The 23,128-nt window shown below is 44.5% G+C and overlaps 1 protein-coding gene across 2 annotated transcripts in view; it reads left to right on the forward strand.

The window, feature by feature from the left end:
• LOC115796747 (interferon-induced very large GTPase 1-like) overlaps window positions 1-23,128 on the forward strand; it is a 32,069-nt gene that overhangs the window by 3,164 nt on the left and 5,777 nt on the right. For both annotated transcript variants that reach the window (XM_030753167.1, XM_030753168.1), the window contains one exon: window positions 1,502-1,762. In XM_030753167.1, the coding sequence (XP_030609027.1) occupies window positions 1,502-1,762 (261 nt within the window). The remainder of the gene's footprint in view (window positions 1-1,501; window positions 1,763-23,128) is intronic.

A 23,128-nucleotide genomic window follows, 5' to 3' on the forward strand; every position in this document is an offset into this window, starting at 1 on the left:
CCTCGTTATTCATTGTTCCATCCACTTTGTGTAATATACCAGTACCACTGGCAGCAGAATAGCCCCAGCGCATGATGCTGCCACCACCATGCTTGATAGTTGATACACCGTGTTCTTAGGTTTGAAAGCCCCAGACTGACTGGTCAAATAACCCAGTCTGTCTCAGCTGACCAACTTTTCTCCAGAAGTCTTTCTCCGCAGTTTCCAGTTCATGGCAGGCTTGAGGTTCCTCAGTTGTTCCTGAACATCCTAACCAATTTCCTCTCATCTGAGGGTGACAGTTTGGGTCTTCTTTGAGACCTTGGCAGTCAATCCAATGAGTGCTCTCAAACAAATCTATTTTATGCTGGCCAAGATTAACTATCAGTCTACCCACCTAAACTATCACAGGAAGTTAATAGGCCCTGGCCTTGTCAAGTTAAACGATGCTGTAGAACCTTCAGCACCACTAATTAAAATATTTAAGTAAATTATTTGAGCCTGTATGTACACTTTTGATCCTGTGCGAATTAGAGAAAATTCAAATAAATCCAAATGTGTGCATCTAGTTCTCATTTTTTTTAACCTCTTGAGACCTTAGCTTTTGTTTCCAATGCATTTTAATTTCTCCAAGATATTTGTGATTAGGCGGATCTGATATGTATATAAACTAAGCTTCCTCTTCAAACAGAATGTTGTATTTTGTTACATGGTTGTTAAATACTTTTGTAAAAAACAAACAGTGGGTTAATTTTACTGCATAACACAACAGAGTCAACATGGCTTAACAAAGTATAAAACACTATTAGATGAAACTTTAATGATCCCATGATGGGGAAATTTGCACATTACAGCAGCTCAGTACAAAGAAGGATGAATAAAACAAATGAAATAAAATAAAATAGAAAACACTATATACATAAAATATATATCAATACACATATACACACATATACATCAAAACACTATATACAGAAATCAAAACACTATATACATTTATAGCCAATGAAAAAAATTGTATGCAGCATACACAGTATGCATTATGGATGGGAGTGTAATAAATAAAATGCACATTTATAAAGTGATTTCATCATAAAATGATGGCAGTGGAGGTAAAGTGTCCAAGTGACACATGACATCATGATGCTTTGTACAGTCTAACTGCTTTCGGAATGAATGACCTGGAAAAGCGTTCCTTCCTGCAGTGAGGATTAAGCGCGGATTCTGCTACTGAGCAGAATTAAGTATCAGGTGCAGCAACTCTTGGAATCAGTTTTATTGCTCTAATGAATAAATCAATTGTTTAATATGCCCTTTAAGTTCAGCATTTTTTGTGTGTTCTTAACATATTAAAGTACATTAGTCTACTTCTTACATTTATGTATGTTGTGAGTTTATTTTATAAAAGTTTGTCAAACTAATAGGGCAAGCAAACATCACTTTAAAATCCTCATGAATGGAAAACTTAGCATGTCAACCCAAATTTACTTTCATGTAAAAAAATTTTTTCTCATTTCCACAGAGCCCAGCCGTCCTGTGCAGATTACTGTAACTGAGTTATGCAGTGAGTCAGTGTCTCTGCAGTGGGACACTCCTGCTGGTGAAGTGGAGAGCTACATTGTGACTTGCTGGAATGATGGGAAAACTTTGCAAGAGCTGGCAACAGACACAAACAGTCTCACCTTCAGCAGCCTGGAGCCAGGGGTGTGTTACTCCTTTTATGTTTCAGCACAACTGAAAAATGGAAGAAAAAGCAAGCCAGCAGTAACATCTGTCAAAACAAGTAGGTGAACAAGTCAGCAATATAATTATGGATAACATTAAATTATACAATGATTCAATAGAGCTGGAGATAATAAACCACACAGAGTTAAGTATGTCTGCAGAAATATGTTAAAGTGGAATTGAAAAAGGGAAGACAGGACTGTATGAATACATAGATACAAACAAAACAGAGAAAATCAAAGCAATCCCAAAGAGGAAAGACAAAGTCAGGGATAAAAGCACAGGAGACGCACAAGAAAAGCTGGTGGTGAGGTGACTCTAACTGCCTTAAATCCAGGTACAACCAGTTAGCAACCCTAAAAGTAAAGTGTCATTACCAGCCACACTCATTAACGGCAGCTCTACTCTACAGTCCTTGCTCTTGGTAAAATGGCGAGGTTATACTTTAGTGGCCAGGAAAATCAAGGGATCTGTGATTTTTAAGTGATAGAACAACCTGTAAGAACCATTACAACCATTCAATGTCCTCCAATGCCTCTAAGACTTTAATCCAACACAGCAAAAATGAGTAGAGAAAAAGCCAAAAATTATAAGTGCAATTCATAAGTCCACAGTGGTTGGTTGATGACTAATCATCTGAGATGTCTTAGTGAAAATTTTGACTGTGAACTCCAAAATCCCTTCTTTAGTCAAATGCTGCTCTCTATTCACCCCATGGGAAACTAGAGGATGAACCCCGAATCTTCATAACAGCCCCCTTTTATACTCATTTACCCATATGCATCAAACATATACTCTCTGAGCCAGATGTATTTACACACACACACACACACACACACACACACACACACACACACACACACACACACACACACACACACACACACACACACAAGTGTGTTTTGCTATCTTTGTGGGGAATTTCCATTGACTTCCATTCATTTCTACAGCCTAAACCTTACCTTTACCCTTTTCCTAACCCTAACCATCACATACCTAACCCTAACCCTAACCTAAACTCAATTCATACCTTAGCCCTAACTCTGACCCCTGACCCAAAAACAGGGTTTCCCCTTGTGGGGACAAGGTTCCAGTCCCCACAAGGAGCAATTGGTCCCCACAACGTAGTATATGTCAGGAAAATTGTCCCCACAAGGTATTATAAACATACGCACACACACACACACACACACACACACACACACGCTTACACGTATTAGTACTTTCCTGTATCACACACCCTGCCTAAACATGACTCTGCTATGCTTCTTCTTTTCATCCCCACATAGATAAATCAACACAGCTCATCTTCCTAACTTTATACATTATACACTTTATTCATTACACTTATTATAATTATATATAATTCAAATAATTCTTATGATTAGCAAAATCACACATAGATATATGTTGTTGTAGCACTTTGTATTACTCTAACCATAAGAATGGTGAATGTTAAATCCTCTATTTTTTTTCACCACACTTGCCGAGATCACTGTTGATGCACCATGCTTACTTCCTATTTTCCAGTGTTTTTCTGTACATCGTGATCAATGTACAGATAGACCTCCTGTTCATAACATTATTGTGCATCTCTTATTCTGAATCATTACAGAATTATTACTTTAACTTATTTTGTTATATTTATAATGCTGCATTTCAAGCTAAATTACCAGATGGATGAACAATAACACACAAATATCTAAACGAAAAAATGAAGGTGGAATGTTGGCAAAACAGTTGGTTAAACCTATTACATTCAGTCAAGTGATTTTTCATAGATACTAATGTGAAAGTGCTGCTGAGCCTGCACCTCATCAACTTCATTAACATCATCAGAGCTTTCCTTAAGGAGTTATTAAATTAGTTATTAACAACTTCAATAGCTATGCAATCACATCTGTCAATCTATGGAATATTAATTAGAGTAAAAGGACTTTTATGTCTCCTGAGCTCTACTGTGAAGTCTTGGTGACTAGGTGGACCTTTTGTTCACTGATCTCCTGCCATGTTTCTGGTGTTTGTTATCCACTCCTTGGTCTTTTTTTTCTGTAACCCAAGACAATTGTCTTTTTGATAGACTCCCATCTGGCATTGGTGTCTGGTTCCATGTCTTCTTTGGCCAGAACACCAACCTGTTCCTCCGCTTAGAGGTGAACTGCTAATTGACCTGTGGTGACTCCAGTCTGTCGACATTTCCTGGGTTGGGGAAAATGGAACCTCCTGCCACACAGTTATTGTCCTGACAGAAGTCAACAAGGCGCTCACCATTGTCATTCATGGTACTGTGGTGGGAAACCGTGGTTTCCCATAGTGCTCTGTCTGTGTTGTTGCTAACTTTGGCATTCATGTCTCAAGTCTATGTGGTTTGGGTATCTGTTGATGTTTCAGTAACAGTTTTTTCATTTTATGGGGGTTTACCTAGACTGGATGACCAGAATTTTTCCATTCTGGGTTTACTCTCCTAGACTTTTCATAAAGTCATGGGAACATGCAAGACAGTGGGCAGCTTTGTAATCGGAGTTGCCTTCTCCTAGCCTTTGCCGCAAGAGGCGTACTCTACAAGGCACCAGGGAGCTGTTGGTGAGCGCCAGGGTATGTCCACACGCCATTGGGCCTGCACACTGCACCCCTGGGGCTCGGTCTGCTCCAAGATAAAGTCAGTTCAGTTCGATTTTATTTATATAGAGTGAGGTGTCTGATGCTCTGGTTGATTGAAAATGTATATGTAAGGCCTTTTTTCCTGAGATAATTCAATAAAGGATCAGAGGTCTCATTTTTCCTGATTACATCAGCTGCAGATAGACAAGAACAATGTACAAGATATCAGGGCTCTTATGGTCCTATAAGTGATTTTATATGTAACGGATAACAGATGTTAGGAATGGTATATAAGCTGACATTTTCTGCGCTCTTGGAAAAGGAGAGAGAAAAGACAATTGGGGGTCTCTCCTGAGCTCGTGCGGAGTGTTCGATATGGCACAGTTCTTTCTTGTAAGAAATCTATGTAATTCAAAAAAACTCTGTCGGCGGAGAATTTCTTCCATACATCGGCATCACTAACAAGACACAAGCCCCCAGTAGCCTAGGCCTATTGCAGTGTGACTGCAATCAAAAAGGAAAGTTTTAAGCTTAATCTTAAAAATAGAGAGGGTGTCTGTCTCTTGAAACTAAAGTGGAAGCTGGTTCCACAGAAGAGGCGCCTAAAAGCTGAAGGCTCTGCTTCCAAATCTACCGTATTTTTCAGACTATACGTCGCTCCGGAGTATAGGTCGCACCAGCCAAAAAATGCATAATAAAGAAGAAAAAAACATATATAGGTCGCACTGGACTATAAGTCGCACTTTTTTTGGGGGGGGGGGGGTGATAGAATCCGAGACCCAGAGCAGAAATTCCATCTTGAACGGCAATTTAAAATAATAATGGATTAAAGAACAGGACGAACACGGTTACGCCTACGTTATGCTAACGTAGCACATTCAGCTACATGACGCACAACGAACACGTGTTCGGTATGTTAACGTAACATTAAGTTATTCAGATAACCATAGCATAAAGAACATACTAACAAGTTAACCAAACCATCAATCCATTGAATTCTTCATCCTCGGTGTCACTTCTAAACAATTCCGTACACTCCGTAGACGAAGCGCCGCTTCCTCTTCTGTGTCGCGTTAGTCAGACTCGTCGTCAGCTGCAGTTCCAATTATTCCAGCCTTTCTGAATCACAACAGGATGGTTTGTCACTGAAACCCATGTTTTCTTGATCCATCCAATGACTTCCAGGAAAGTTGGGTGGCGCATTCTCCCAGTTGCCGTTAAGCTGTGCTCTCCATCCATCATCCACTGCGCCCACAGGTTACGCAAGACTGCCTTAAAGCTGCAGTTCACGGAGATGTCAAGTGGCTGGAGTATTTTGGTTCATGTGTTATAAATGTCACATATACGTCGCTCCGGAGTATAGGTCGCACCCCCAGCCAAACTATGAAGAAAAGTGCGACTTATACTCCGGAAAATACCGTACTTTTAAGTATCCTAGGAACCACAAGTAAGCCAGCAGCCTGAGTGTGAAGTGCCCTATTAGGGTGATATGGTACTATGAGGTCTTTAAGATAAGGTGGGCCCTGATTATTCAAGGCCTTATATGTAAAAAGATGGATTTTAAATTCAAATCTGGATTTAACAGGGAGTCTAGGAGTCCAGTCTAGAATTAATAATACATGAATTATCGTTTCAGCATCTCACTGAGATAGGATATTTCTAATTTTAGAAATATTGTGCAAATGAAAAAAAAAGCAGCTCTACATATTTGTTTAATATGTGCATTGAAGGACATTGCCTTGTCAAAAATGACTCCAAGATTTTTAGTATTACTCGAGGTCGATATAATGCCATCCAGAGTAAATATCTGGTTAGACACTGTTTCTAAGATTTGTAGGGCCGAGTACAATAACATCAGTTTTTTCTGAATTTAGAAGCAAGAAATTAGAGGTCATCCAGGTCTTTCCTCATATACTCACATCTGGTTTTGCAGCCGCTACTCACTGAGAAAACTTTTCACATCCTGATGTGTTTAAGATTTGTGTTCGTTTGGATGATTGGACTTTTTTCTGTATATGTGAGCTATCTTTTCTCCGTTACTCATGAGTTCAGTTCTCAGTCAGGCAAGCAACAGCTTAACTCCTTGACACTCTAATCGGCCAGCTTCATGACCTTACCTGGCTGCTGCGACTCTTAATGTGGGTCAGTCTGATTTACGTCTGGTCTGCTCTTGTTTGGACTCTTCTGCCACTTCTTGCTCAACCCGTGTCAGGTCTCCTCCAATTTACAGCTGCTGAGCTCCTTTGACTCCACTGGCACCTGTCCATACCTCTGCCGGTGACACTTCGTCTCCACCCAGATATCGCTCTCCTGCCTCTCCAGAAATATAGTCACCGAGGGTCTGGCCAAAACTTCCAGCTCGGCAGGTCAAAACCCATCCATTCCATCTGGTCTACCACTCGTCGGCCTCGCAAGAATGCCAACGGTCTGCTGACTTCAACCTGTTGGCCAGCCCAGCAAGGTCGGCTAATCCGTCTGTCAAACCTGTCTTCACCGCTGTCAACTTCGGTCTGCTCAACATCTGTTCACTCATGAACAAAGGACATCTCACTCAGGATCTCGTCACTGACCGTAAGCTTGATTTTCTGTGTTTGACTGAAACCTAGCAACAACCCATGGACTTTTCACAACTTAACGATTCCACTCCACCTGGCTTTGTTTACATCTGTCAACCCTGTGGCTCAGGTTGCGGCGGTGGTCTCGCGATAATTCATCGTGAGAAGTGGAAAGTCCTGATTGTGTCAATACCCACCGTCAGCTTGTTCGAGTGCATCGTGTGTAAACTGCCTGGACCCACTCCCACCATCACTGTCATTTTACTTACTATTTATTGTATTATTTTATTGTTGTAAATTTATTATGTTTTGGAAACAGGTCTCTCTTGCAAATGAGACACTAAGTCTCAATGGGACTACCTGTATAAATAAAGGTTAAATAAAAAAAATAAATAAATAAAGGGTGATGATTGAAGCGTCTCTATAAAAAAAGTGGTCTCACTATCCACAAAGACACGTATTTTAGGGTTTAATCCCAGTACCCGGGATTCCCGGATCAGAACCATTTCCTGTTTCCTGGGAAACGTTAAGACGGGAAACCGGGAAAAAAAGTCGTGCTTCTTAAAACACACTTTCAGAAAGAAAAGAAAGCTTCAGAATGTTAAATTTAAGGAAATATTGAGGGAAGGGTTCGTTTAATGCGAAAAGCATTACTCTTCATTGCAGGCACGTTCAGCCTCCGTTTAAGGCTGGCTTCAGCCTTCATCTCAAGCGTTTTAATAGAGATATTACACAGTTGTACTTTTTTCCTCTTTAATTTGTTGAAATCATAGGGAATGTGTTTAGCCTAAGGTATTTTGTATTATATAATTTTATATTATTATATATTGTTATATTGCATTATATAGCCTATAAAATATGCCTGCCCTGAACAATAAAGAAACATCTGTTTAACTTCGAGTGTTTCTTTTCCTCGTTTGCAGCCGCTTACTAACAATCATGAATTAGGATACGGGCCTAATGTGTGAAGAAAGTATCATGAAATATATTACTTTAACATATTTCACTTTTAAAATAGAGTTGAGTAAAATGTATATTTTTTAGGCTATAAGGATTGGCCAGTTTTTCAAAAGACGATTCACAACTAACCTACTTTAACCCTTAGACACGGCGTTATAAATTTGCTGTTGCCAGAATGGCAATGACCAAGTCGTAGTGCATTACTCAAGGCCCTGTGTTATGTCATGTTATAGTGTAGTACGGTAGTTAACTTTTCAGTGACTATTACAGCGTTCCACTGGTGGAACGCTGTAATAACCAGTGGAACGCTGTTCCACTGGTTGAACGCTGTAATAGTATAATTCCATGTACAATGCAGGAATATTCGAATTACATTTGTTAAGGGAGTGTTGAGGAACGATACAACACTGCATAGCTCGACGAGATGTAGGTTTTATTGCATTAATCAAGCCAATGTTGCCCCCTACTGGGCATAACAGGACATAGCTGGAAAGCTACCTCTACAATATCAAAATAGGTTAAGCCCGATACAGGCTACAGAAGGCCTAATTAAATTTTTTTTTTTAAAAACAAACACTTTTTCCCGGGATTCCCGGGAAATGGCTTGTCTTTTCCCGGGATTTGATTCATCTCATTTTCGGGAAAAATATTAAACCCTAACGTATTTATCTCATGTATTATTATATAAGAACTCAATCACTCATGCTAAATCTGTCTACGATTCTGGCCTTATTTCCTTAAATGAAGGCAACACTAAGACCCTGTTTTCACTGTTAAATAGTGTTCTTCAACCCCCTGACTCGTTTGCCTCCCACTTTTATTCAACTGCAACTTGCAACTCCCTTATGCTATTTTTCACTGGAAAAATTAACAAAATCCACTAGCACCTCTGCTGTGTTTCTCCACTCTTCCTCCATCTGAATTCGCCCCCCGCTATCAGTCATTTTCCAGTTTTCTTTTTTTTTTTTTTTTTTTTTTTAGCCTGTCATGTCTGGTAGATCTTGCAAGCAGAACTGTGATCTGAATGCGTTGTTGTGCCAAACATATTTGCTATTTCAAGATGAGCTCTATAGGTTCTCAATAGGCTCTTCTTGTTGATGTTTTAACCCTTTATTTTATTTATCTGAGTTATTTTTCCACATACTATGTACTGTAACAGCCAGAGCTGACAGGCTGAAGAAGAGGAAAATAAAGAGAAGAAAAAGGGAGAGAGAAAGGGAGCAAAAAAAAAAAGGGGAAAGAGCACAAGTCTATTAATCAGATAGTTCATCACTTTAACATATAAAAAAATACTATCAATACTTGCAAAAATAAATTTGTGTGTGAAAAACAAAACTAACAAAGCATGTTACGCACACCAACAATTTTGTTGAGTTGTGATTGAGTGGGCATGTCTGTGTCATGTTTGTGTCTGTGTCATGGAACGTACTTACCAATGAGGGCAAAACGCTGCAGCTCCACCCATCAGAAGCCAGAGGCAGGTACGGAAAGCCCCCGGAAACCCAGGCCACCAGCAGCCCACCAAGAGCCAGGAAGACCCCCGGCCACTCAGTCCAAAGACAACCGCACACCTACCCCAGCAGACGGGAGAGGGTGGTCTCAGACGGAGCCCCCCCAGTCGAGGAGCGAGGGCTCCAGGGAACCCAAGGCGATGAGAAGCCAGCCCCCCCCCAGCGGCCAGCCCCCTGCACTGGCCGGCGGCAGGGCCCCCGGGCCCACGGCACCCAAGGACCGCCCGACCCTCCACAGAGCCCCCCCCCACGCAGAAGAAGCCAACGCAGCCCCGCACCGCACCCCCAAGGGGGGCAGGCCAGCACCCACGCCAGAACACCCAGCCCCACCCAGGAACCCCGAGGCACCCCCATCCCAGGGGGGTAGGGGGGAGGAGGCAACCAGCAAGGAGCGGCCAGGAGGCAAGGCACAAGGCCCAGACCCAGGTCCAGCCATACATACAAACACACCCAGACACCCGTGTACACATTTATACACAGATACTCATACATGCCCATACATACTTACCCACACACAGATATGCCATACATACACATTCACTCACCCACCCATACTCACGGAGACGGTGACAAATACACAAAGACACACATTCATCCATAGCTACCCACCCTCTGAAGGCGGGGCAAGTGGAAACCACCCCAGGGCCAACAGCGACCCCAGGACGCCACCAGCCCGGTCCCCAAGGAACCACCCGACCCCTACCCCGGGCGAGACGCAAGAAATCGGGGTGTAAGATGACCCATCCCCCCCTCCTCCTCCCCAACTTGTAGGTCTATGTGTTAATGTTTGTGAGTGAATGAGGTGTATAGGGTGCAGTTAAAATTGAGGGGACAGTTATGCCACAAGCGCCAACTGTTGGTCGTCAGTGCTTGCCCACACTGCCCCCCCAAAACCCTCCATGTCTAAAGTGCAAATAAAATTTGGAGACAGACAGTGACGAGGATCCGAGTGGGGCCACCTCAGCGGCCCATCTCATCAACCTCTGAGTAACATGCCTGCCCCAAAGGTCCTATGTGTATCAGGTTGTAAGTGTGTATGTGTTGTGAGTTATAATGACTAAAGTGCAATTAAAACGGAGAGGCAAGTGGTGGTGCAGCTCTCCACGTGGCCTCTCCATCCTACATCTGTGAGTGATGTGTATTCTGTGTGTGTGTGTGTGTGTGTGTTTGTGTATGGGGAGGGGGAGGGGGAGGGGGGGGGGGGCATATGACCAGGAAGAATCCTGGAAGAAGAGAGCCAGCTGTCCGCTGGCTCAATAGGCACCCCGACCTCCCACACCCCAGCACAGGGCAGGGGGAGGTGAGCCCGGGGCCGCGGTGACAGCATCCCGGAGCACTGCAGCACCCGAGGTTGGCGCCCTCGCCCCCACTGCAGAGGGCGGCCCGCTCCCCCTAGATGCCCATTCACTCAACAATAGACACAAACAGGCGACAGGACATACTGGCCTGGGCATGGAAATGCAGTGCCCAGTCCCCCCCAACCACCCCACCGCGGCCCCATCCCCCACCCCACCCCCCTGCAATGCAGGTACCCCAGGGCCCCAAAAGCGTAGACCGGACATCCCGACGTCAGGCCAACCCACCCCACCCGGCGGCGCGGCCGGGACAGCAGAGGCCCCCCCCGCGCAAGGGGGGGCCCACCGGGAGCCGGCGCGGCCCCAGTGCCGGGGCCCCAGACCCCAGCCCCCAAGCCATACAGGGAAGACCAGCCAACCGACCGAGGGCCGGCACCACCCCCCCAAGCACCCCGCCCACACCCCAGGACCGAAGGCAGCACCATCCAAGCCCCCACCACCATCAACCAGGACAGGCACACAGACATCACCAGAAGGTCGCCCCAGGACTCCAGTCTCAGGAGGCTACCAGCTACCTAGGCCTCCGGAGTCCTCACCCACCCCCCCAGAAAGCACATCAGGAGCAGAGCCCGCAGCCCACCACCCCCACTAAGTAATGGAGCTGAGCAGTGGGAACCAAAGAGAGTCAAATTCCTCCAATTTGTTTTTAGAAGAAGCAGACATTCTCTCTAAACTAACATGATCTACTAATAAATTTCTGTACTGAGTAATACATAGTTTATTTTTTGTCTTCCAGTTCATGAGGATCATCTTCTTAGCGATGCACAAGGCAGTAAGAACTATGTGTGATATATTTAACTCCATAATTAATTCACTGACATCACCTAAGATGCATAGTCTGGGGGAAGTTGGGATACGACAGCTAAACCATGTGGATAGATCTTCACAAATCCTCTGCCAAAATCTCTGAACTGGTACACAAGACCACAGAGCGTGTAGATGATTATCCTCTGAATTGCTTGTACAGTGGGTGCATAAGTTTGAGTGTGTAAGGCCCATTTGGAACATCCTTTGTCCAGTGTAGTATGTTCTATGGAGAATCTTATATTGTACAAGTTGTATTTGGGGTCTTTTAGTCATTTTGAAGATATTTAAACATATTTCTGTCCATAAATTTTGATCCAGGTTGACAGAAAGATCACGCTCCCATTTTGTAATTGGGAGGGAAACTGAATCATCAGTTTTTATTAATAATTTATATAATTTTGATAACAATTTTGGGGTACAGAGGTTAAGAAATTCTGTTACCCAAGTAGGCATTTCTAGATTCAATTGATTAAGGTTAAATCTTCCCTGTTGGACGGACTTAACTTGTTGATATTCCAGAAATCTACCGTTGCCAATTCTATATTTTGATATAAGTTCTTGGAACGTGATAAAATTTCCATCTTGGATAATATGTTCTAAGTTATTTATACCCTTATCACGCAATAACGGAAAATTCAGCATTTTCTTTTTCTGACAAATATCTGGATTGTTCCAAATGGGTGTTAGTATACAGGGGATGAGTGAAGACTTAGTTATTTTTAAAAATTCCCACCAGGCTGTCAGAGAGGTATTTATACTAAGGACTTTATAGCAGTTATGATGTTTAATACTGGAACTAATGAAAGGTAAATCTGAGATTTTTATTTTTCCACAAAACGCCTGTTCTAGATCCAGCCATGGGTTGTCTAATGAATTGGATTTGATCCACTTTGAAATATACTGCAATCTACTGCTTAAGAAATAGTAATAAAAGTTTGGTAATTCTAGACCTCCACTGTGTTTTGGCTTTTGTAAAGTTTTTAAGCTTATTCTTGATGGTTTGTTTTTCCATAAAAATTTTGAGATGTTTGAATCTAGTGACTTAAACCAAGGAAGAGTAGTATTAGGGATCAATGAAAATAGATAATTAATTTTTGGTAAAACCATCATTTTAATGGCAGCAACTCTCCCCATGAGTGATATAGGTAAACTGTTCCAACGTGTGAGATCATCCTCTATTGTTTTTAATAAGGGGATATGATTTAATCGTACCAAGTCTGAGAGCCTGGCGGAAAAATTTATGCCTAAATATCTAATATTTCCTGACTTTAGTGGGGTCCTAGAGGTTCTCTGGAAATTACAATTCAGAGGCAAAACTGTTGATTTACTCCAATTGATAGAGTAATCAGATATAGATGAGAACTTATCTATCAGTGTGATAGTCTTCAAAAGAGAGCCTTGTGAATTCCCAAGGAAAAGTAATACATCATCAGCATAAAGGCTAAGTTTATGGTCCATATTTTCAGTTTGAATCCCTTTAATATTTACATTTTGACGGATTGCTGCTGCTAGCGGCTCAATGAAAATTACAAAAAGAGGGAGAGAGTGGGCAGCCCTGCCTAGTGCCCCTCTGCAGACTGAAACTTTGTGAAATGAGATCATTTGTCCTAACACGCGCATTCGGAGAGCTGTGTAGTGTTCTGATCCAGTTTATAAAGGATGAACCGAATCCAAATTTTTGCAGAACTGCTAGTAAGAATTTCCAATTTACCCGATCAAATGCCTTCTCTGCATCTAAAGACACGATTGTCGTCTCTAATTTGTTAATAGAACAATAGTCTATTATATTTATCAGTCGACGTGTATTATTGGCTGAGTGCTGACCCTTGATAAAGCCTGTTTGATCTGGATGTACAATAAATGGAGTAATACTTTCTAATCTTTTGGCAAGGGCTTTGCAAATTATTTTAAGATCTACATTAATGAGAGAGATTGGCCTGTAGCTGGATGGGAATGTGGGGTCTTTGCCTGGTTTAAGAAGCAGGCTAATGTTAGCAGAGTTTAAGGTTGGAGATAAGATGTGGTCATTCTGAATCTGAGTTACCATTCTGAAAAAAATGGGAGCTAGCTCAGACCAAAATTCTTTATAAAACTCGGCTGGAAAACCATCTGGGCCTGGGGCTTTATTATTTGGGAGATGCTGTAGGGCTTCACTAAGTTCAGACAATGAAAGAGGTAAATCCAGAGCTGCAGCCTGGCTGTCATTTAGTTTTGGTAGATTTATATTATTAAGAAATTCTTCAATTTCAGTATCAGATGGGTTAATCTGTGGTGAATATAAGGCTTCATAGAAGTCTTTGAAAGAGTTATTTATTTGTTGTGGGTCATGAGTAATAATACCAGTCGAGTCTTTAATAGAAAAAATACCTGTTTTTTCTTTATTCAGTTTTAATTGCTTGGCCAGGAATTTTCCAGATTTATTTCCATGCTCAAAGTTTTCCAAACGCAGCCTCTGCAACATAAATTGTGTCCTTTTATCAATTATTTCATTTAGCTCCAGTTTCAGTTTCCTCAGGCTGATAATTGTATGTTCTTGTGGTGAAGCGGCATAGGCAGTTTCTAAAGATTTAATTTTTTGTTCTAATTCTAACACAAGTGCTTTTTCTTTATTTTTCCTATGCGAGCAGTAAGATATTATTTTGCCCCGCATTACTGCCTTTCCTGCTTCCCAAAGAACACATGGTGATATTCCTGGAATATCATTATATTCTAAGTATGCTGACCATTCCTTTTTGAAATAATTAATAAAATCTTCTTCTTTAAGTAATGATGTATTAAATCTCCAGTTCCTGATTGGTGGTGTGACTCTTTTCTGTGTCAGAGACATAGACACCGGTGCATGATCGCTAATAGTGATAGGGTGAATCTCAGTGTCTGTGATATCCATCATTATGGAGCTGCTAACTAAAAAGTAATCTAAGCGGGAATGAGATTTGTGTACTGGTGAGAAAAAACTATAATCTCTCAAAGTAGGGTGATGTGAACGCCAAGCATCGCAAAGACCAAAATCCTTCATGTACTGTTTAAGAATGCCTGCAGACTGCCAGTTCCTCTGACTCACTGCTGTACTGAGCCTGTCAATATCTGCATTAAGTACCAGGTTGAAGTCTCCTCCTATTATAAGTGTGGTGTCAGAGTGATCTGAAAGTGAAGTGAACAAAGCATGAAAGAAGGAGGGGTCATCAACATTTGGTCCATATATACTAGCAATACATAAATCTGTATTCTGTATAGATAAATTAAGTATTATAAATCTACCTTCAGGGTCTATTGTACTGTTGCTAATGTTAAAGTTTATCTTCTTGTTAATCAATATAGCTACACCTCTTTGTTTGGAGTAGCAGGCTGAGTACGTGTGAGGGAACTGTGGAGAGGAAAGAGTGAGCACAGATGTTTTGGACACATGTGTCTCCTGTAGAAAAACAACATCTGCTTTTAAGTCTTTTAACCGATTAAAAATTTTTAGTCTCTTTTCCCTCGAACCAGCCCCGTGCACATTCCATGAGACAAATCTGAGTGTGCTCATATTTAAACTAACTGATGGACTGTTGTGTGCTCACTAAAGATGTGTGTGTGTGTGTACATATGTTCTGTATGTTGGCGTGTGCCCTTTATATTGATGTGTGCGTGTGTATGTGCGCTGTATGTTGGTGTGTGTGCATCTGCGCTGTATGTTAGTGTAGTAAACTGTAGCATTGTAAGTGACGTAAACATATTGCTGAGTGCAGAAAGAAAAAAGACATGTAAAAAGTGACCTAAGTGACATAAGAATGAAATTAGATGAGGGGAAAACAAAACAGAACAAACAAACAAACAAACGATCACGGTACTATGCTGACTCGTCGGCGTTAATGGTACTACTTAGACAGATTTAGATTATTTAATGGTACTGTTTAGATGGTTGAAAAAAAAACTCAGAAAAGAACGTTAATATGGACACAGATCACCTGATCGATCAGCAGAGCCATGGCGTGGTGTTTTTGTCTCGGTAAAGCTGTCCGTTCACATACAGTTTGTCCACGGCGATGACAGCCCGGGAGCCTCCCTGCGTGAACTTCTTCCGGATGGGGAATAGGGCCTTGCGTCGCTCCAGAATCTCCTTTGGAAACTGGTCGTTGACGCTGAAGTCCGTTTTCCAGTTTTCAACTACCAACTTCCTTCTTGTCGGAACAAAATCCATTCTATCGAAATTCAACAGTTTCTCCCTCACAACTCCTCAGTTTTCCCTTCCCCTTGGGTTAAGAGTCTGGGTGTCATCCTCGACAGCACTCTTTCTTTCCACTCCTATATCATATATTACCCGGACTGCATACTTTCATCTCCAATTAATATTAACATTAATCGTCTCCCCCCTCCCTCTCCCCGCATACTACCTCCATCCTTGTTCATAGTCTTGTTACCTCCTGTATTGATTACTGTAATTCTCTTCTATTTAGCCTCCCTCTCAAATCCCTCCATAAGCTTCAAATGGTTCAAAATTCAGACGGTCGCATTATCACTAAAACCCCCTCATTTCACCAAATCCCCCCCAGTTCTACAGCAACTGCACTGGCTCCCAGTTCAATTCCAAATTCAATTCCAAATTCTTCTGAATACATTCAAAGCCATCCACATCCACAACTCCCTATCTATCTGATCTTCTTCTCATTGCCGCCTTCTCCCGCTTCCTTCGTTTTTCTTCTTCCATCAGCCTTACTGTATCCCCTGCCCGCTTCAGCAAAATGGGGAACAGAGCCTTTTTTTTTTGCTCCTCTCCCCAACTGTAGAACTTTCTCCCACCTGACATTCATAATATTGACTCTCTCCCTGTCTTCAAAGGACAACTCAAAACTCACCTATTTAAGACAGCCTACTCACTTTAGTTCCTAGGTCATTTGAATTCTATTTCTTTTATTGTGATTGTTGTTGTTTTGTTTTTTAGGGCCCAAGCACAACCTGTGTGAAGGCCCTATTATATCTGCTTTTGATTATTCAGGCAAATGAATTGGTGTTTTGAGGGCCTTAACATGCTCAAAAACTCATGAAATTTTGTACACATCAGGTCTGGTGAAAATTTACGTATTTTAATGGTTTCAGACATAGCCCTTTCTAAATGGCTCTATAGCGCCACCTTTAGTTCAATTCCCACTGCTGTGTTTCATGTACATGTATGAAATTTGGTATACATAATGTAACATGTCCAGATGAACAAAAAAGGTCCAATGCCCTAAACCCAACAGGAAGTCCGCCATTTTGAATTAAATGGCTGATTTTAGCCATTTCCTGCCCTCATACCTGGTGGGATGGCAAAGTTCTATGTTTTGCCATGAAGACAAAAATGACAGTAACTCAAAGCCACATTGCCCAATCTGCATCAAACTTAATTTGTTTGATAAGCCTCCTGCCCTGAACACATTGATATGCATAAAGTCCCTAAATGTTAGAGCGCCACCTAATGGGTCCTGGAAATATCATGAAATACCATGTTTTTTGCATAACCCCGGAGCTACATTTTATCTATATATCTGAAATTATGCAGGCTCGTGTAACATCCTAAGATGTGCAAAAAAGTCTCTTAGACCCATACCCAAAACCCTACAGGAAGTCAGCCATCTTCAAATTAAGATGTCAATTTTTGCCATTTTCAGGTCTGCTATTTGAATCATCTCCTCCTTTGACCCAGTGAGACCAAAATGGCTCAGCATCATCTAGAAAAGTAGCGCATCAAAAGTTCTTGAAGGTTTTATAGAATATTCAATGGCCTTGTCACACCAGGCTGATGAAGTCGGCCTTCATTTTTCTCACTCGCCACAAAATTGTTTGTTCACACATTCACATATGCTTTGCCCGATCAGCCTAAAAAAGCACAGAGATGAGTCCATTGTCAGAGGTCATAAGAAGACCATTTGTAACCTTCACTAATGCTGTTTCTGTATTGTGATGAATTCTGACTGAAACTCTTCAAATAAACCATTCCTCTGCAGATGATCAGTTAGCTGTTTTACTACTCTATTTTAGATAAAAGGAAGGTTGGAGATTGGCCTATAATTAGCTAAGATAACTGGGTCAAGTGATGGCTTTTTAAGTAATGGCTTAATTACTGCCACCTTGAAAGCTTGTGGTACATAGCCAACTAATAAAGACAGACTGATGATTAAGATTGAATTAATGATTAATTCGATTAGATTAATTAATCATAGGACTTCTTTGAGCAGTCTTGTAGGAATGGGGTCTTTTTTAAATTTCATTTGTGAAGACATTCATAAAGTAATTACTAGTTAAAGGACTATGCAGTTCAACAGAACTCTGACTCTTTGTCAGCCTGGCTACAGTGCTGAAAAGAAACCTGGGGTTGTTATTATTTTCTTCAATCAGTGATCGGATGTCCTAGCTTTATGAAGGGCTTTTTTTTTTTTTTTTTGCAACAAACTAATTTTCCAGGCTAAATGAAGATCTTCTAAATTCATGAGACACCATTTCCTTTCCAGCTTATGGGTTATCAGCTTTAAGCTACACATTTGTAAGTTAAACCAGATAGTCACGCATGTTCGATAGTCATGCGGATACTGTGGCTCCTCGAACATCGTGACTATCTGATAGTCACGCTGATAGTCATGCGTGACTATCAGATAGTCACGATGTTCGAGGAGCCACAGTATCCGGAGTCGTATGAACTGAGGATCTAAAACTATTGATGAGATAATCTACATCTGTGGGAGTAGAGAATAGGTAGCTGCTCTGCATTGTGTTGGCACATGGCATTGAAGAGCACAATAATGGAGGAATTACATCCTTAAATGTAGTTACAGCACTTTCAGAAAGACTACTGTAGTGAAATTTATTCCCCATTCTGTGTAATCTATTAAGTAAATGTAAATGTTATTGAGAAATGAGCAGACAGGAGGGAGGCTTTCATGGAATACTGTTAAGTCTTCAGTTGCCATATGCCATGTGGCAGAACAAGATCTAGAGTGTGGTTAAAGTGGGGGGTATGCTAATTTAAATTTTGAGAGAAGCCAATAAAATCTAATAATAGATTAAATACAGTATTGAGGCTGCCATTTTAAGCATCTACATGGATGTTGAAATCACCCACTATAATTATTTTATCTGAACTGATAAACTCAGACAAATTCAGTTTAAAAGTCTGAGAAATCAGACAGAAACTCTGAGTAAGGGTCAGGTGGATGACAAAGAACAATAAATAAAATGGGATTTTTAGTTTTCCAATTAGGGTGGAGAAGTCTAAAAGTATTTGGTTAATAAATAAGCTGGAGTTGTCATGATCCTGGGCCGGTGGCCCAGCGTTTTGAGTTTTCTTTTGTGTAGCTTTCTTTTGTTGTATTTTTCAGGTTGTGTTTCTTATATATTGTTTTGAGTATGCTGTTTAGTCTCCCTTGTTTTTGTGTATGTTCCCTTAAGTTTTCAGTGTTAGGTCTGCGTCTGTTATGTGTACTCAGTTCCTGTTTTATTTTGACGGTCTGTTTCCTGTGCTTTGTGTTTAGTTTTGCTCCCCCTTGTCATTAGGTTCATTTGGTTCACCTGTCGTCCCCTGCTGTTTCCACTTGCCCTAATCCCCTTCTGTATATTTAAGCCCTTTGTTTTCCCTCTGTTCCTTGTTCGGGTCCTCGTCAGTTTTCGCTGTGTGTTTTGTCTTCGAGTTTCGAGTCTTCAAGTTTCTAGTTTCATGTTTTGAGTGTATTGTGTAGCACAACCAATAAATCTTCACTGAACCTAGCTCTCGTCGTGTCCTGCACTGGGGTCCTCCCTGCCTTGCCCGCACACAGCCGTGACAGTAGGACCCGAACCGAGATGGACCCCGCGGACTACGATCTTCAGGAGCGCAATACGGTGATAGAATATTACCACAATGAACAGATCAGGTGGAAGCCCTGGCTCACCCCGGAGCGCCGATCTGAGTTTACTGGCACTCGTCTGGCCCTGGGCGGGCCGGCCAGCTGGCAAAAGGCCCAGCAACGTCATGCTCCACCTCAGCATCGAGCCCAAGCCTCGCCACGGCAGCTGATCGCACCGACAGCTGCAACCCCTCCACCCGTTCCGACGGCGATCACGTTGGGTGGCTATGTCTCTTCGCCGCCACCGCGGATTATGCCGTCTGTCACCTCGTCGCAGCCTCCGCCTGCTTCTTGGAGAAAGAAGCGCGGTGTTCGACGAGGGAAATGGCAGCCTTCGGCTGCCACACCGATAAGCACTGCACAGCAACAGCTCGGTGTCACTGCGCAGACTGTGCAGCATCAGGACAATTCTGCTCACTCACCCATGTGTGGCGGCACCGGGCAATTTGTGAGTAACTCCGCTGTTTTGCTTAATTCGAAGACTGAGTTTACTACAGCTATTCCCAATAATTTGACCACAGAGGGAAGTGAGTTTTCCAAGCTGGCTGGAGACTCAGGCCCCACGTTTTTTGTCTCTACGTCAGCCAAAGACAAAGACGTTTTGCATGCCCCTCCTAAAACTGACTCTAATGGAATTTTAAGGGAGGTGAAGGAAGTAGTTCCTAAGTTAATGGACTATGTTCTGCGGATTTTAAATGCCACGGACAAGTGTGAGAGACTTATGCAACTCACCTTTTGCGGTGGATTCATTTCCTCCACGCCCTGGCTTCAGGAGTGCCCTACCACAGCTTCCCTGGCTCACTCAATCATTTCCCTCCGAGACCATCTGCAATACGAACTGTTTCGCGTTGGCCACCCTGTTAAAGAGGTGGATTTGTCCTCCCTGCTTCAAGCTGTTGCCGCATCACCTCTCTTTCTTCCGGATACCCATCACCTTACCTGCTCTACGCTTTCACCGCCACCGGAGCGGATCGAGCGGATCACGCCTCCACAGCCGCCAGCTGCAGTCCCTCGCCGTCTGCCTCCACAGCAGCCTGCAGCAGCCCCTCGCCGCCAGCCTCCACAGCAGCCCGTCTCAGAGCCTCCACGCCAACAGCCTGCAGCAGCCCCACGTCTGCGCCTAGAGCCATTAGCTTCAGCACCCACAGCTCCTGCTCCCTTTGCTTTAGCCTCAGTCCCTGTTCAGGTCCCTTTCGCTCCCCTAGCTCCCCTAGCTCCCTCTGCTCACTCAGCTCCCTCTGCTCACTCAGCTCCCTCTGCTCACTCAGCTCCCTCTGCTCACTCAGCTCCCTCAGCTCCCTCTGCTCACTCAGCTCCCTCTGCTCACTCAGCTCACTCAGCTCCCTCTGCTCACTCAGCTCCCTTGGCTCCCTCTGCTCCCTTGGCTCCCTCTGCTCCCTCAGCTCCCTTGGCTCCCTCTGCTCACTCAGCTCCCTTGGCTCCCTCCGCTCACCTAGCTCCAGCTCCCTTAGCCCCAGCTCCTTTAGCCCCAGCTCCCTCCGCTCACCTTGCATCAGAGCCTTCAGCTCCTGCATCAGCCGCCTCGGAGCCTCCAGCTCCCTCTGCTCGCCCTGCTCCCTTAGCTCCAGCTCCCTCTGCTCGCCCTGCTCCTTTAGCTCCAGCTTCCCCTGCACCCGTACCTGTTCCGCGGGTGGGGGCAGCCACGGGCGGGCTGACCTCTGCACCCGTTCCTGTTCCGCGGGTGGGGGCAGCCACGGACGGGCTGACCTCTGCACCCGTTCCTGTTCCGCGGGTGGGGGCAGCCACGGACGGGCTGACCTCTGCACCCGTTCCTGTTCCTCGGGTGGGGGCAGCCACGGACGGGCTGACCTCTGCACCCGTTCCTGTTCCTCGGGTGGGGGCAGCCACGGACGGGCTGACCTCTGCACCCGTTCCTGTTACTCGGGTGGGGGCAGCTAGGTCCAAGCCTTTGTATCAGTTTTCAGCGTTAGCTGCAGCAGCAGGGACTCAGTCAGCCTCTGTGGCTCTCCCTCTATCCCAGTCAGCTGTAGCTCCAGCCTCCGCTCTATCCCAGTCAGCTGTAGCTCCAGCCTCCGCTCTATCCCAGTCAGCTGTAGCTCCAGCCTCCGCTCTCCCCAGCTCTCAGTCAACCCCTGTAGCTCTGCCTCCCACTCAGTCAGCTCTTTTAGTTTTGGTTACCCCTGCAGCCTCAGTCCCAGTCCCTTTGGTCCCAGCTCCCTCAGCCTCAGTCCCAGTCCCTTTGGTCCCAGCTCCCTCAGCCTCAGTCCCAGTCCCTTTGGTCCCAGCTCCCTCAGCATCAGTCCCAGTCCCTTTGGTCCCAGCTCCCTCAGCATCAGCTTCAGTTCCTTTAGCGCCCTCAGCTCCACTTCCCTTAGCTTCGGTCCCTTCAGTTTTGGTTCCTTTAGTCCCCTCACTCCCTCCTATCACCTCAGCTCCTTCCCCTTCGGTCCCTTTGGTCACTCCCTTAGTTCCCTCCTCTGCTCCGCCTCAGCCTGCACCTGCACTTCATCTGTCTTCACCACCACCATCAGACTCACCCGATCCATCTGCAAAGCAGCCCCAGTCGTCGGAGGAGATGGCTGCGTGCCCTGCAATGCAGCCAGGGAGTCTCGCTCAGTCCGAGCCGCCGGAGAGTCCTGAGGGTCCTGCGCCAGAGCCCGTGCGTCCCGCTCAGTCCGAGCGTCCTGAGAGTCCTGAGGGTCCTGCGCCAGAGCCCGTGCGTCCCGCTCAGTCCGAGCGTCCTGAGAGTCCTGAGGGTCCTGCGCCAGAGCCCGTGCGACCCGCTCAGTCCGAGCGTCCGGAGGGTTCCGCTCAGCCCAAGCGCCATGAGCCAGAGGGTCCTGCACCAGAGCCTGTGTGTGCTGCTCAGCCAGAACCCGTGCTGGAAGGTCACGCTCTGTCCGAGCCTCCTGTCCTGTCTCGTCGCCGCCGCTGGGAGCGCGGTCGGCCTCCTGCTCGTCTTCGTCCTCGTCGCCGCCGCTGGGAGCGCGGTCGGCCTCCTGCTCGTCTTCGTCCTCGTCGCCGCCGCTGGGAGCGCGGTCGGCCTCCTGCTCGTCTTCGTCCTCGTCGCCGCCGCTGGGAGCGCGGTCGGCCTCCTGCTCGTCTTCGTCATCGTCGCCGCCGCTGGGAGCGCGGTCGGCCTCCTGCTCGCCTTCGTCATCGTCGCCGCCGCTGGGAGCGCGGTCGGCCCCCTGCTCGCCTTCGTCCTCTCCACCGCCGCTGGGAACGCGGTCGGCCTCCAGACTTGTGTTTTCTTTTGTTTGGACTTTTTTCCAGCCGTGTGCTGCCGCCTTCTGTTTCGTTCCTGGTTTGTTTTTTGGACGTTGTTGCTCCTGGGGATTTTGTTTTGTTTTTGTCTCGAGCCCTCCGTCCTGGTCCCCCGCCGCCCGCCCTGGTGTGGCTTTTTGTTTTCGGGTTTTGGGCCGTCTGGAGCCGGCCCTTGTGGGGGGGGTACTGTCATGATCCTGGGCCGGTGGCCCAGCGTTTTGAGTTTTCTTTTGTGTAGCTTTCTTTTGTTGTATTTTTCAGGTTGTGTTTCTTATATATTGTTTTGAGTATGCTGTTTAGTCTCCCTTGTTTTTGTGTATGTTCCCTTAAGTTTTCAGTGTTAGGTCTGCGTCTGTTATGTGTACTCAGTTCCTGTTTTATTTTGACGGTCTGTTTCCTGTGCTTTGTGTTTAGTTTTGCTCCCCCTTGTCATTAGGTTCATTTGGTTCACCTGTCGTCCCCTGCTGTTTCCACTTGCCCTAATCCCCTTCTGTATATTTAAGCCCTTTGTTTTCCCTCTGTTCCTTGTTCGGGTCCTCGTCAGTTTTCGC

This window comes from Archocentrus centrarchus, chromosome 18 (assembly GCF_007364275.1).
Source record: "Archocentrus centrarchus isolate MPI-CPG fArcCen1 chromosome 18, fArcCen1, whole genome shotgun sequence".
NCBI lineage: Eukaryota > Metazoa > Chordata > Actinopteri > Cichliformes > Cichlidae > Archocentrus > Archocentrus centrarchus.